Genomic DNA, 15004 nt, shown 5'->3' with positions numbered 1-15004 from the left:
ATGTTAATGTAGGGTTTATTATATTGAGTAATATTACATTGAGGAAAAATTATTACGGAAACATTTTAGGCTTTTTCTTATTTTGTTATAACATTTTTGCTAAATTTGCATTTAAATCATATGAATTATTGGTATTTTTAGGCCTTGTACTTAGTTATAATTTGATTTTTTTTTTCATATTTGTAATGATTCAAAGAACACTCCTGTGTCCATTATTCACATTATTAGGGAACAAATTATAAAAATTAAAAAGAACCTTTTTGAAATGCTTTATTTACAGATGCATCAGATGCTGATCCAGAGAAAGGGGCTTCCCTCCCCACAGACATGGCTGAAGCTCGCAAGTCACCTCTTGAAGATCAGCAGTCAGAAAGGGAGGATGCCACTGGATTTCTGTGCTGGAAGAAAGGCTGTAATCAAGTATTCAAATCCTCCAACTCCCTCCAAATGCACTTCAATGAAGTTCACAATAAAAGGCCTCAGTTGCCTGTCTCAGATCGCCATGTCTACAAGTACAGGTGTAACCAGTGCAGCCTGGCCTTTAAAACTGTAGAGAAATTACAGCTCCATTCACAGTACCATGTGATCAGAGCAGCCACCATGTGCTGCCTTTGCCAACGGAGCTTCAGAACACTACAAGCCTTGAAGAAGCATTTGGAAACCAGCCACTTGGAGCTGAGTGAAGCTGATATCCAACAATTATATGGCGGGTTATTGATGAATGGTGACATTATGGTGATGGGTGACCCAGTACTTGGTGAAGATCATGGATGTCTGGGAGAAGATGACAAGGAAGGAGATGACAGTGATCAAGAGGAAAAACAAAGTCCAACAGGCAGCGACTCTGGTTCACTGCAGGAGGATTCTGGATCTGAGCCTAAACGTGCTTTGCCATTTAGAAAGGGCCCCAATTTTACAATGGAGAAGTTCTTGGATCCGTCTCGTCCTTTTAAGTGTACTGTGTGCAAAGAGTCTTTTACCCAGAAGAACATTCTTCTGGTCCACTATAATTCTGTCTCCCACTTGCACAAGGTAAAGAGGGCTCTTCAGGAGTCTACTACTGGTCAACCTGAGCCTACAAGCAGTCCTGACAACAAGCCATACAAGTGCAGCACTTGTAATGTGGCATATAGCCAGAGTTCTACTCTTGAAATCCATATGCGCTCTGTTCTACACCAGACCAAAGCTAGGGCAGCCAAACTTGAAGCTGCAGGAGGGATTACTAGCTCTGCAAGTGCTACTGGTTTAAGTGGTGGAGGGTCCAGCATGAGCACTTCGACATCTAGTCCTAACCCAGCCAACAGCTCAAATACTAGCTATACAAACCACAGCTCTTCGGGGTCTCAGGCAGCTCAGAGTATGATTGGAGGAAATCACATGAACCCAACCCACAGCATTGAAAGTCTGGGGAATTCCTCAGTGAACTGCCAATCTTCACCATCTGAGAACCATGAGGCAAAAAAATCTAAATTTTCAGAGATTCTGTCTGCAAGGGGGCAGCAACAACAACATCAACTTCAGCAACAACAGCAATTGGCTCAGGTGCAAGCCCAAGCTCAAGCTCAGCTTCAGCAAGAGCTTCAGCAGCAGGCTGCTATTTTACAGTCACAACTATTTAATCCAGCACTTCTGCAGCACTTCCCAATGACAACTGATGCTCTTCTACCACTCCAACAGCAGCAGTTGTTATTCCCTTTCTACATCCCTGGAGCTGAATTTCAGCTGAACCCAGAGATCAGCATTAGCAACTCGGCACTTGGTATAGCTGGATCCTCAACCTCCTCCTTGCTGGAAGATCTAAAACTCTCAGCTCAACAGGCCCAGCAAAGTTGCTTGCAGCAGCAACTGATGCACCACCACCTTCAGCAGCAGCAGCAGCAGCAGCAGCAGCAGCAGCAGCAACAGCAACAGCAGCAGCAACTGTCTCACGCTCAAGTTCAAAGTCAGATGGCATTGTTGCAGCAGAGTGCATCTCTCCTCCAGCAACCTGAAAAAAAGCAAAAATGTTCCTCCTCTCAGAACGAAAAGGATAGAGAAATACTTAAAGAAAGGGATTCAAATGAGAAGAATGAAGCCCATGTAAACAAAGACTCTACAGATGGCAAACCAAAAGAAAATAAGGACATTCAGCATATCTCTATACACATTAACCAAGAAACTGGCTTTCCTCCACCAAGGATTGCTTCAGATACTCGAGGAAATGCAACCAAAGCCTTGCTGGAAAACTTTGGATTTGAGTTAGTAATTCAGTACAATGAAAATAAGCAGAAAGCGCAGAAAAAGACAGCTGGACCTACTGGATCTAGTGGTCCAGGTGGAATAACAAGGGTGGTGGACCCCATTGAGGGATTAGAGAAACTGGAATGTGAAGCCTGTGGCAAACTGTTTTCGAACATACTGATTCTTAAGAGTCATCAAGAGCATATCCACCAGGCTTTCTTTCCATTTCGATCCCTAGAGAGATTTGCTAAAGAATACAGAGAGCATTATGATAAACTCTATCCACTGAGACCTCCAACACCAGAGGCTGCTCCAGCTCCTCCACCACCTCCTCCTCCACCTCCACCTCCTCCTCCGCCCCAAAGAGCTCCCACACCAAATATCCCAGTCTCCTCTGCCTCACTTACACCTCCAACTGTGCCTCCTTCACAACCACCAGTTCAAATGACACAGATACCCATGCCAATGGACTTGCCCCTCTTTTCACCACTTATGATGCAGCCTATGTCTCTACAGTCCTTGCCCACCCAATTGCCTCCTCAGTTATCATCTGTTGAACCAAGCCTGGCATCAGACCTGGCCCAGCTTTATCAACAACAACTTACACCAGCCATGCTACAGCAGCAGAACAAGAGGCCACGGACACGAATCACTGATGACCAGCTTAGGGTCCTGAGACAGTACTTTGATATCAACAATTCACCAAATGAAGATCAGATTAAAGAGATGGCGGATAAGTCAGGGTTGCCACAAAAAGTGATAAAGCACTGGTTCAGAAACACCCTCTTTAAAGAACGGCAGCGCAATAAAGACTCGCCTTACAATTTTAATAATCCACCAACAACAACTCTAGAGGACACAAAAATTGATTCCAAACCTCCTTCCCCAGAACCTCAGAAACATGATCTGTATGGATCTAAGAGATCATCCAGGACAAGATTTACAGACTACCAGCTGAGAGTTCTGCAGGACTTCTTTGATGCCAATGCTTATCCTAAAGATGATGAATTTGAACAGCTATCCAACCTTTTGACCCTCCCAACCCGTGTAATTGTTGTGTGGTTCCAAAATGCTCGTCAGAAGGCAAGAAAGAATTATGAAAACCAGGGTGATGGCGCAAAAGATGGTGAAAGACGAGAACTGTCAAATGACAGATATATCCGGACATCAAATCTGAACTACCAGTGCAAGAAATGTAGTCTGGTTTTCCAGCGGATATTTGATCTGATAAAACACCAAAAGAAGCTGTGTTACAAAGATGAAGACGAGGATGGGCAGTATGACAGCCAAAATGAAGATTCACTGGATCTTTCGCATGATTGTTATACTCCATCTGGGTCATCCTGTCACACACCAATGCCCTCCTCTTCAAGTCTCTGCCCTCTTCCTCCCTCAACATCAGCATTCACCCACCTTCCATCTGCTGAGAAGGAGGAGGCATCACCAGCGACCACCTCAAACTTCTATGATGAGAAGCCCAAGCATTTACCAGAAATATCTACTGATCCAAGAGAAAACCAAATTTCTATTAAGCAGGAAATTGTGCACCAACCCCAATCTGAGCCACAACACCATAGATCTCAGAGAGAAGAGAAGCTACAAAATGTTACCAAGCACATCAAGCATTCTTCTCCGTCCTTTACTCAGCAACAACAGCAGTGTGGCCCCTCAGCCTCTCAGACGAGCCAAGCCTCATCTCAAAGCTCGCACTTGGGCCTCAATCCACACCTGACCTCTGCCTCTCAACAACTGGCACAACAGCTGATCCCTTACCAATGTGAGCAGTGCAAGATTGGCTTCCCCTCTTTTGAACACTGGCAAGAACACCAGCAATTACACTTCCTCTCTGTGCAAAATCAATTCATCCACCCCCAATTCCTTGACCGTGCTATTGACATGCCTTTCATGCTGTTTGATCCCAGCAATCCTCTTCTGGCAAGCCAGCTTCTCCCTGGGGCAATGCCCCAGATTCCCAGCAGCTCTGCCACCTCTCCATCCACACCAACTTCCACTATGAATTCCCTGAAGAGGAAGCTAGAGGAAAAAGCTAGTACTAGCCCAGGAGAAAATGATAGCACAAATAGTGGAGAAGAGCCACAAAGAGACAAGCGGCTTAGAACCACCATCACACCTGAGCAGCTTGAGATCCTTTATCAGAAGTATTTATTAGATTCAAATCCCACTCGTAAAATGCTTGACCACATTGCACATGAGGTGGGATTAAAAAAGAGAGTAGTGCAAGTGTGGTTCCAGAACACCAGAGCCAGAGAGAGAAAAGGCCAATTTAGAGCAGTAGGGCCAGCTCAGGCTCATCGTAGGTGCCCTTTTTGTCGAGCTCTTTTTAAAGCAAAAACTGCCCTTGAGGCTCACATTAGATCTCGTCACTGGCATGAAGCCAAACGTGCTGGATATAATTTGACTCTCACTGGTATGTTACCTGAGCAGGAGAGCATGCAAATAAAAATGGATGCTCTAGAAACATCAAGTTGCTCCCAACTAGTCCAGAGTGCAAATAGTGATGGACAGAGCTCATCCATGTCACCAGTGAACAAAGGCCTAGATCTGTCTCCCAGGGGTCTATTGAGCCCTTCATCTATCAAAGTTGAAGGAATGGAAGACTTTGAGGGTGGATCAATGTCCTCTGTTAATCTCAGCTTTGATCCAAACAAGCTGGATAATGACGACTGCTCTTCTGTGAACACAGCCATCACAGATACAACCACAGGGGATGAGGCCAATGTTGATGACAGTGCTGATGCAAAGCACAGCCAAAACAGTGTTGATTACCTATCTAAGCCTGGAGGTGCAACCACTGTCCTTGAAAATGATGACCAAATGTCCTCAGGACTTGTAAGCCCTGCAACAAGCTATTATGCTAAGGAATATGAAAATGAACATATAATTGACCACAGTGAGACATCCAGCATGGCTGATCCCTGCTCACCAAGTCCTGGAGCCTCAGGTACCAGGAGCATAGACAGTGGAGATAGGCCTGGCCAAAAGCGCTTCCGAACCCAAATGACTAACCTTCAGCTAAAAGTGTTGAAGTCCTGTTTTAATGACTACAGGACACCCACTATGCTGGAATGTGAGGTACTTGGCAATGATATTGGACTTCCAAAGAGAGTGGTGCAAGTATGGTTTCAAAATGCCCGTGCCAAGGAGAAAAAGGCAAAGCTCAACATGGCCAAGCACTTCGGAATAAATCAGACATCTTACGAGGGGCCGAAGACTGAATGCACATTGTGTGGTGTAAAGTACAGTGCACGCCTCTCTGTACGTGACCACATTTTCTCGCAGCAACACATCTTTAAGGTTAAAGATACAATTGGCAGCCAGATCGATAAGGAAAAAGAATACTTTGACCCAGCAACAGTTCGCCAACTCATGGCACAACAAGAGATGGACCGCATTAAGAAGGCCAATGAAGTTCTAGGACTGGCACAGCAGCAGGCCATGCAGCAACAGGGAATGTTTGATAACCCTGCAATGCAGGCTCTGAATCTTCAGTCAGCCTATCCAAATCTGCAAGGCATCCCGCCTGTCCTTCTGCCGGGGGTTGGCACACCCTCTCTTTCTAGCTTTAACTCATCTAATTCAGGTATGTTATCTTTGTACTTCAGTCACCTTTGTACGACTGGTATTTGAATTTTACAGTTGCAGATGGGTTTTTTCCAAACCAACCAACTTACCAAACAAAAAAACAAAACAATGAAAAATCAATGTGAAAGATAAAAATTAGATATACAAAACTGAAGAATTGAAATAATTATATAACACTGAAACATCATCTTTATATCCAAATTGGTCATTTGGCCATATCCCTTCATTTACACACACATAACACACGTTTTTTATTTTCTTTTGGTGTTGTTAACATACCCTAATTGGCAGAAAAGTTCATTGTGAGAAACACAAAAGCCATAAGAGATTAACCAAAGGCTTTTGTGGCTGATTTTAACTTTTGAAAATGATGAGCTTATTATAATATATGTTAATATTTTATTGTTCATGCATGTTATATGTAGTCTAGCTTAAAACAAAAGTCCCCATTTGGATGTAAGTCTATTGAAAAGATGTGACAGTGAATGTTTACCATAAACAAAGGCAAATGCGGTCTAAAACATAATAGTGTCTGTGACTTTTTTTCCTTTTGGCCAGGCAGTTTATTATGGTAGATTTGATTTTTGTTAGATTTTTATAAAATATCTGTTTATTTACCAAATAAATATGACTAAATTATTTCTTTGTTTGAAAAATTTCCAGCTTTAACTCCTCCGAAGCCTCCAAACCTCCTGAACATGTCTGGAGCCAGTGTTCCCTCACCAAGCCTCCCCACTTCTGGATTGCCCAACAAGCCTCCCTCCTCATCATCTCTTGCTGCATCTAGTCCAGCCCAGACCAACTCGTCTACTTCCCATCCAAGCCCCACCCCTACATCCAACTCCACTTCCACAATTAACCAGTCTGGCTCACGGCCGGAACCCCCCAAAGAACGTGATGCTGAGAAGTTAGTGGAGAAAGAGAAGGCTAAGGAAAAAACAGAGAAGCCCTCGACACCATGTTCAACAGGAAGCACCCCTGCCCCTTCCACTTCTGCTGCCAGTGCCAAGAAGGAGAAACCAGACACAGCTGTTCCCGCCACTTCTATGCCCACACCTGGCATGGAATATGTGGTAGACCCTGCCCAGCTTCAGGCTTTGCAAGCTGCTTTGGCATCGGATCCCACAGCTCTGCTCACAAACCAGTTTCTGCCCTACTTCATGCCTGGCTTTTCCCCTTATTACAGCCCTCAGATCCCTGGTGCTCTCCAAGGGGGCTATTTGCAACCAATGTATGGTATGGAAAGTCTCTTCCCTTACAACCCAGCATTGTCACAAGCATTGATGGGCCTGTCCCCAGGGTCCCTACTGCAGCATTACCAGCAATATCAACAGAGCTTGCAGGAGGCACTACAGCAGCAGCAGCGGCAGCTTCAGCAAATTCAGCAACCCAAAGCAAGCCAAACTTCAGTTCCCCCACAAACCTTGGGGGATCGCAAAGATTCTGCCAAAGATCAAGTTAAAACAGAGGAGCAAAAGGGCAACAACCGCAATGACCCCCCCACTTCCACTTCCTCTTCCTCCACTCATAATAAAGTACACCCTGAGCCGAGTGAGATGGATGGCAAAGCTTCGGACCCCCCTCTAGACCAGTACATTGTCCCCAAGGTGCAGTATAAACTGGTATGCCGCAAGTGTCAAGCTGTATTCACCAAGGAAGAGGCGGCTGTTACCCACATAAAATCGAACTGTTTTTTCGGTCAGTCTGTGGCAAATCTGCAAGAAATGTTGCTGCGTGTCCCCGGTGGCGTAGGTGTAGGGGCTGGAAGTCTCTATGACTGCCTGGCTTGTGACACTACGTTGGATGGGGAAAAAGCACTCAGTCAACACCTGGAATCGGCATTGCACAAACACAGAACAATCAAGCGATCAGTCAGAAATGCCAAAGAGCACGCTACTAGTTTATTACCTCACTCTTCAGCCTGCTTCCCCAATCCTAACACCGCATCTACCTCGCAGTCTGCCGCTCATCCCATCAGCAGCCCCCCTCCCCTGCCAACCACATCAGCCACCATGCCATCCGCTGCTGTCTCCTCTTCTTTGTGCTCCTCCTCTACGGCCCCACTCAACACCACAGCTGCCGACAAACGCTGGCCCCAGGCCCCTTTCTCCAGAGCTTTAGCTGGGAAACCCAATGCTGGTCCCTCCTCCTCTTTTCCTCCAGTGTCCTCACCTTCAACGGTTACCTCAAGTTCATTGAGCACCTCAGGAGTTCAGACCTCGATACCAACAGACGTCTTTACCGACGAGTCTGACTCTGACAGCAGTCAGAAGTCAGCAGACAGGCTGGGCATGAAAGCAGAGGAGCCTCAGCAGCCTGGCTTTGTCAAAGACAGTAATAGTTGTAGTAGTAACCTTGCTAGTGTAGGAACAGACTCCATCAGATTGTAAAAGAGCTTTTGGTGATGGACAATATTTAAAAACACTAAGAAAAGAACAAAAAAAATTACAAATGTAAAAAAAAAAACAAAAAAAAACATAAAAAAGCAGCAATGTTAAAAATACAAAGTATACAAACCAATTTCAGAAAAAAAGATGTGTAAAGACTAACTGCAATTCCAAAGCTTGTAACCAAAAATTTAAATGTTAGTGGATTGTTTTCCCATATCAACATGCTGGTTTTCATTTTGCTTTGTTTCCTTTTTGTTTATTTTACACAACTGAAATACATGCATATTAATGTGAGAACAGAAAAGATCAAAGATCAGTGCAGTTATGTTTTGAGTAATGATGGAGGAATGTTGTACTGTATTGGAGTGGACTGCCTCAAAGTTGACAAACGGCCCAAAAACCCTTGTAAAGAAATTCAAATCAGCAAGCTGTCCGTTTTTTTGGTAATAATTTCTACTTAATAGCACAGTCACAAAAAGCCAGTATGTACTGTATGGGAGAATAGTCTATCAGTTTTCTTGCTGTTTAAGCATTCAGATACCAATGGCTTGCAAAAGTAAAAGAATAATGTAATGTCTATTGTATTCTCAGGTCAACAGCTCACAGTTGTTTTTCTGTTACAGAAATCCATGTTTTACACATTTTTTTTTCCAAAACAAAATGAGCATTTTTTTTTTCCTTTTCTGAACTTGATTTTAATAACTTCAAGTTTTAAGTTGAATTCAATTTTAACAAGGCTTTGATACTGGGCATTTAAAAAAAGGGTAACTGAATTGTTGATTTTAATATTAGAAATCCTTTTACAGTGGGAAAATAACAATCCCATTATTCCCAGACAAGGAGAGCATTGCAGACATAACAGGTGATTAAAAAAATAATTTTGATAAAATAAAAAAAAAATAAAAATCTACCTTCTTTATTTATGATAGATATGAGCATTTTTGGTGTTAAGTAGATTGTTGCATTGGAAACGAATTTAAACCGTATGGTAGGATGGAGAAAAAAAAGGAAAAAAAAACTTTGTGTACATTTAGCTTTTGTATTGTCCAATTTTATGACACTTCATTTGATGTTGTCTTGGTCATTCCAATAGTTTATGGACAGGTAATTTATCTAAACTTTATTTCTGTCTTAGTCTCAACCTCTTGGGAAACATTCACCCAGTCGCCCCCTTCTGACAAGGCAGGATCCTCTATCAAAATTATTTAAAATTTATGGTTTGGTTGGTATTTTCTCAAACCAAAACAAAAGAGCCTGGGTGAAATATTGAGAGTTTAATTTTATTTAATTTTTATGTTATCTTTTGTGCACTTATCACTGTCTAACTTCAATTTGTCACTCTTCATGTTCCTCTCTTCGCACTTATTTTTCTCTGCTCTCCTGCGTTTGTAGATGTAAGCACTACAAAGCAGGTCTTTTGTTCTTCGAGTGTAGCTAGTCTTTATTTTCCATTTTAGCAGTTTTTGTTGTCATAAATTAAAATGAAAAAAAGAATACTAATAATAATTCTCACGCTTTAAGACGAAAAGAAAATCCAAAGACTAAACACTTTCACCATTGGTGCATAAAGATGAGAAAAGAGGCTTCTTTATACTTGAGAATTTGTTGCTGTTTTTAGAGGAAAGAAAACAAAGTTTTAAAAGATAAAGGAGTACGCATCAGAGTTGCCGTTTCCGCTTCTTTGCAAGCAAACAGGTGGCTTTTTTTATGTGAAAACCAAAAACCAAAAAGGGCCCTTGTCCTTGCATCGTGGAGTAGCACCGTTACAGAGCCATTGCAGTTTGTAAGATAGAGGTTAATAATCTTCGTTTGACTTTTGTCATATTCAAATGTCCTTTTTTTTCTTTTCTTTTTTTTTAAGAAAATGTATAAGGTCTGGTCTTCAAGGACATACGTTTTGCTGCTAATGTAGATTAAAAAAAGAAAAAAAAGAAAACCTAGATGCATGCTCATTTTGCTTTTGGCTAAGCTTTAACTAAAACAAACAATAACAACCAATTTCTTGCCTCTGCAACACCTTTTTTTTTCCTCGTTGCAAAAACGGAACTTTGAAGACTGTGAATATATGTTCCAAAGGACATTTTGCCGATTTTTCTTTCAAACAGACCAATGTTTAAAGCCAATGATCTATAACATTTGTAAAGAACAGTGCATTCCAAATATCACTAAGGATTTTTCTTAAACAAGGACCGATCCTCGTTCATTTGATTGCTTTTAATTGTCACAATCTATTTTTTTCTCATTTTTAAAGTGACTGTAAACTGTTGTGTAAATTTTTTTGCATTGTTGGTTGCTGAACAGAGTGACCTTTATATGTCATTTTGTTCTAATATTGAACATTGCTGAAAATCCTTCCATCCAGTCAAGGTTGTTGCTCACTTGTTAAGCAAGTAACAGTGGTTACCAAAAAATGTATATAATACATCTGGTACTGAAGCGTCTCAAAGGTTTGGTGTCATTCATGCCAACCTACAAGTAGTCTCAGAGGGAATTAATGGCTGTTTTGCTGAGGTGTTGTTGCCCCCATTACTGGGAGGCCCACCGGTGACTTGTCGCATGTGTTTGCAAGGTGCCACTTCCACATATAGATTACAGGTTTTTAAAGGACATCTTCATTCCAAAGCATTATTTATGGAAAAAAGTAAGTTTTTTGGAGATGTCCTTGGTTTTTAAATATTTAGGATGCTTTTATATCCAAAGAAGTCATCTACTTAATTTTGCTGCAATGGAAATGGATGCGCATAGGTACCCCCCATCTTCTCATTGACGATGTGATGAAGTAAAAATTTTCATTTTCTAATCCAAAATCAAACTACTTTTTGGCCTCTGTTCTATAAAACGTATCGCCCTAATGAAAATAAGGCACAAACAATCTCAGAAGTGTTAAAAAGTGCTGCTTCTGGCAGAGAAATGTGATTCGGTGATGCTGTTGAAAGTCAGTAGATCTGGTTTGTAAGCTTGATAATTCTCAAGTCCAGTTCCCTGGAATACTGTTCATGTGTACTTTTATTGTTTTGAAAAATTCTTAAGTTGTACAGGTTTTTGTTTTCTCAAATATGTTTGCTTTATTTTAACTTTCAGACAATGTTGGACGTGTTATTTTTTATTTTAAAGTATTTGTATTTTATTTTAGTGTCTGTATATTACTTTTATCATAAATTAACACTAGCTTTAATTTGAATTGCTGAAAAACAAACAAAAAAATATGACCCTGCCACTTTATGGTGTGATAATGTTCTTTATATTCATTGTCTCAATTATATTGTTTGTTCCCAGATTTCCAAAGTCTAATCATTTGGGCTTTTTTGTGGATGACAAAGCTGAGTTCTCCACATTAGATAAAGCCAACATGAACTACGTTTGGGTTTGTGTGTTTGTGTGTGTCTGTGTGTGTGTGTGTGTGTATGTGTGTGCATTTCAAGAGCCAGCATCAATTCAATTTTTTTCTTGTTTGCCTTTTATTTTTGTTATGTTACACACCAAATAACAGAACCACAAAGCTGGATTATGAATAGGTTAAATTTAGAAAACTCAAATTAAAAGGTGATGATCAGAAATGAGAATGACGATACCGAAGCACTGAGCAGTTTTTACTTTGATTGAATATATGAATGTGGCCAAAGCTTTATGCAGTTGACACAAAAGAAACATATATATCTATACACTTACCTGTGCCTCAGATGAGTGTATATCTTGTGGCACAAAACGCATTCGGTGGATACCTGCATCCACTGACTTACATTGGAATACTTGATTTTACTGGACAATTGCGAGAGATAACAACAACGTTTTGCTGTAGAGGTCACCTTTTGCCCACTGTGAAAAACGAACGTGTACCTGTAAACAGATAAATATATATTTAAAACAAGACATCAACTTTTTTTTCTTTTTTTGTCTTTGAAATGAAGAAGGAATGAAAATAAATACAAAAGAACTCTGGGAAGCAATGGAGCTCTCGTGAGGAGGACTCAAGAGGCGGTGGGCACACCAAAACTGGGCATGGGAGCTGAAGGCAGGCTCAAAACAGCTTTAAAAACCACCTCCTTATTTGATTACTGACAACTCTATAATGGGAATGGATCCTGGAACCAATGGACATGTGTGACACACAGAGGAAAGTCATTAGGTGAAACTGAACTTAAGTGGCTCCAGCTGCCTCTATCTCCTTTCTGTTTGTCCTTTCTTTCTCCAGCTCTGCCTCCGCTTCTGCTCTTTGATGGACATTTTTGAAATTTCAGGACAGGATGGACAGAGATGCCTGCTTCATTTCTTCCTCTTCATGTTGCTACCTGTTTCATTTCCGTGCACTTGTCTTGGGAAGACAAGTAAAACTCTCCAGTCACACGGCAGCTCACCCCTCTCTGTGTTGGTTACATAATCTAAATAGAGAAATAAATAACATAGAGAGGGGATGGGTTCTCAAAGCTGTTCTTAAAGAGGCAGTCACACACACAAAAAAGCGTATTAACCAAAATTACCAACCAAACTAACAACCAAACAACGTTTTGCTCCAACTTCAAAGATGAACTGTTACTTGGAGCGCTCTGTTCCTTTTGTGACTTCTGGTGCCACATTTTTTTTAATGCTTTTAGTTTTTCTTTTTGTTTTCTTGAATATCTCCTCCTTTGAGCCTCATAAGCATGGCTCTGTGGCTCCAGGCAGCCCATCTGAGGGTAGAAAAAAACAGCCTTGCAATGTACAAAAAAGAGCAAGTTAAACCAAAAATGTTGTTCTTGATGTCTTTTCTATACTGTAGTCTTGTTAGCTTTTTTGTTACTGTAATTATATGAAGATTTCCAAACTGTACCAAATTACATGGAAACTAACATACATACAACCACATGGAACTTCAGACTTTTAAAGAAACTTTTGTCACAAAAACTTGTTGTCCTAGTTAAGTTGATTGTAGATGGTAATTGAATATACTCCTTTGAAAATATTTCATCAAGTATGTTTCTTGCTCATTGTGATACATTAAAAAAGTATGAGCATAACTTGGTTTGGATTCATTCTTCAGTGTTGTGAGATTTGACCATTTTAAATATGTAGACTAGCAGTTTCAAATCCGAAACCATGCTCCTTAGCCAGAAAAGGGTGGAGTCCCCTCTCCAGGTGGGATTAGGATTAGATCCTGCCCCAGGTGTAGGGCTTTTTTATCAGCACAAAATTGGTGCTAGAGCTTGTGCTGGGCCCTGGTTAGAGTGAATTTCAAGTGGGTTCTACAAAGAATGGATGCTTTCCTTCTGGCGGGAGAGCACCGGAGAGCCAGGACCCTACATCACCAACGTGGAAGCAGGAGATCTGTAAAATGAGCATGAAATCTCTCAGAATAACAATGATGGAAAAAGAATTTCGGTATGTGCAGATGCTGATCCTGTCTCTAAATATCTTATTTGGAGCCCAGAATATCCACTTCATGCAGCCTTCCTCCATCAAGATCCTGGTAGCCCATTCAACCTTCAATGTTGCTTTAATTTAGATTCCATGGTTCTACTCTTTGGTGTTGTAACTAAAGTAAACTAACCCCCCGTTCACACTGAAAGCGTCACGGGCGTCATAGGCGTCTGGCTGCCATTCATTGTCTATGAAAATCGGGTGTCGAGAGGCGGCGGGAGCGGCGGGAGCGGCGGGAGCGGCGCGTCAATTTGAAGTTGAAAAATCGGAACTTTATGCAAATGAGCAGCGGCGACGCCGAGGCGTCGTCCAATCACACACCGGGATTCCCGAAGCGAGAAGCCTCAATGCTGATTGTACTTTCATGTACTCACAAACGTACACTCATTCACATGCGTACAGGAGCAGAGCTGTGCACTAACAAACTTATTTTATCAGGAATTCATATATTTCATCCAGCAAAATGACATTTTTGCTGATTTGACTGCCGTTTTTACCTGAACTGCTCATGTGAAACACGTATCTGATGGGTGAGGACTCGGAGCTGGATGGTCCCAACGATTTTATTTGCTACATTGATCCAACGAAAAAAAATTAAAACCCGTGCTTATTAATCACAAAATACAGGTTAATCATCATGACCAAATCCGCTCCAACCCGGTGTGTCTGTGATCAGCGCAGACAGACTGCAGCTTCGCCTGAATTATGGTTCCGCGTTAAATCGACGGCGTAGCCGACGGCTTAGGGGTCGCAGCATGGTGTGCGTCACCGCGAACCCTACGCCGTCGGCTCTGCGTTGGTGTGACGCGGAACTATGCGCAGAAATATGTGCCACTAGAAACTGAATTTGAATAACTTATATTTGAATTTGAATTGCTCAACTTGAATAATTGCATTAAAAAACTGAATCTGAATCACATAATTTGAATTTGTATTGTTTAATTTGAATCATTGCATTGAAAAACTGAATCTACATTCAGTTCTCATGATTCAAATTCAGTTCTTGCAATTCAATTTCAATATCACTGTGCCAGACATCCGGGTCTTCCGCAGGAACAGCAATCGAGTGCAAATAGCCTACAAAGAACTCCTTTTCACGTAGCCTACTATAACCTCTATTTTCTTTCAACGATATAAACGACCTTTGGGAGCTAGATATTTCGAAACCTATTGTGTTTTCTCCATTCTGTGTAAAAAGTGTAGATTTATATCTTGCCGTTTTGTAGAAACATTTCTGCTGAGGAGTGTGTGAAGATTTGCGGTAACGGGTGAAGCCTGAATTATGGTTCTGCGTTAAATCGACGCAGAGCTTACGCCGTAGGGTACGGCGCAGCCTACGGCGTAGGGTACGCGGCGACGCGTGCGTGACGGTTGATGTAACGCGGAACCATAAATCA

General features: G+C 41.6%; 1 protein-coding gene across 2 annotated transcripts in view; it reads left to right on the top strand.

Annotated features, from left to right (window-relative positions):
* Positions 1-13198, top strand: part of zfhx3b (zinc finger homeobox 3b) — a 216792-nt gene extending 203594 nt beyond the window's left edge. For both annotated transcript variants that reach the window (XM_061743342.1, XM_061743341.1), the window contains 2 exons: positions 281-5821; positions 6487-13198. In XM_061743342.1, coding sequence (XP_061599326.1) covers positions 281-5821; positions 6487-8213 — 7268 coding nt within the window. In that variant the 3' untranslated portion in view covers positions 8214-13198. The remainder of the gene's footprint in view (positions 1-280; positions 5822-6486) is intronic.
* Positions 13199-15004: the final 1806 nt, after the last annotated feature.

Source organism: Cololabis saira, chromosome 2, assembly GCF_033807715.1.
Source record: "Cololabis saira isolate AMF1-May2022 chromosome 2, fColSai1.1, whole genome shotgun sequence".
Classification (NCBI taxonomy): Eukaryota; Metazoa; Chordata; class Actinopteri; order Beloniformes; family Belonidae; genus Cololabis; species Cololabis saira.
The sequence above is the reverse complement of the archived record's forward strand: the minus strand, read 5'-3'. Positions and strand labels throughout refer to the sequence as shown.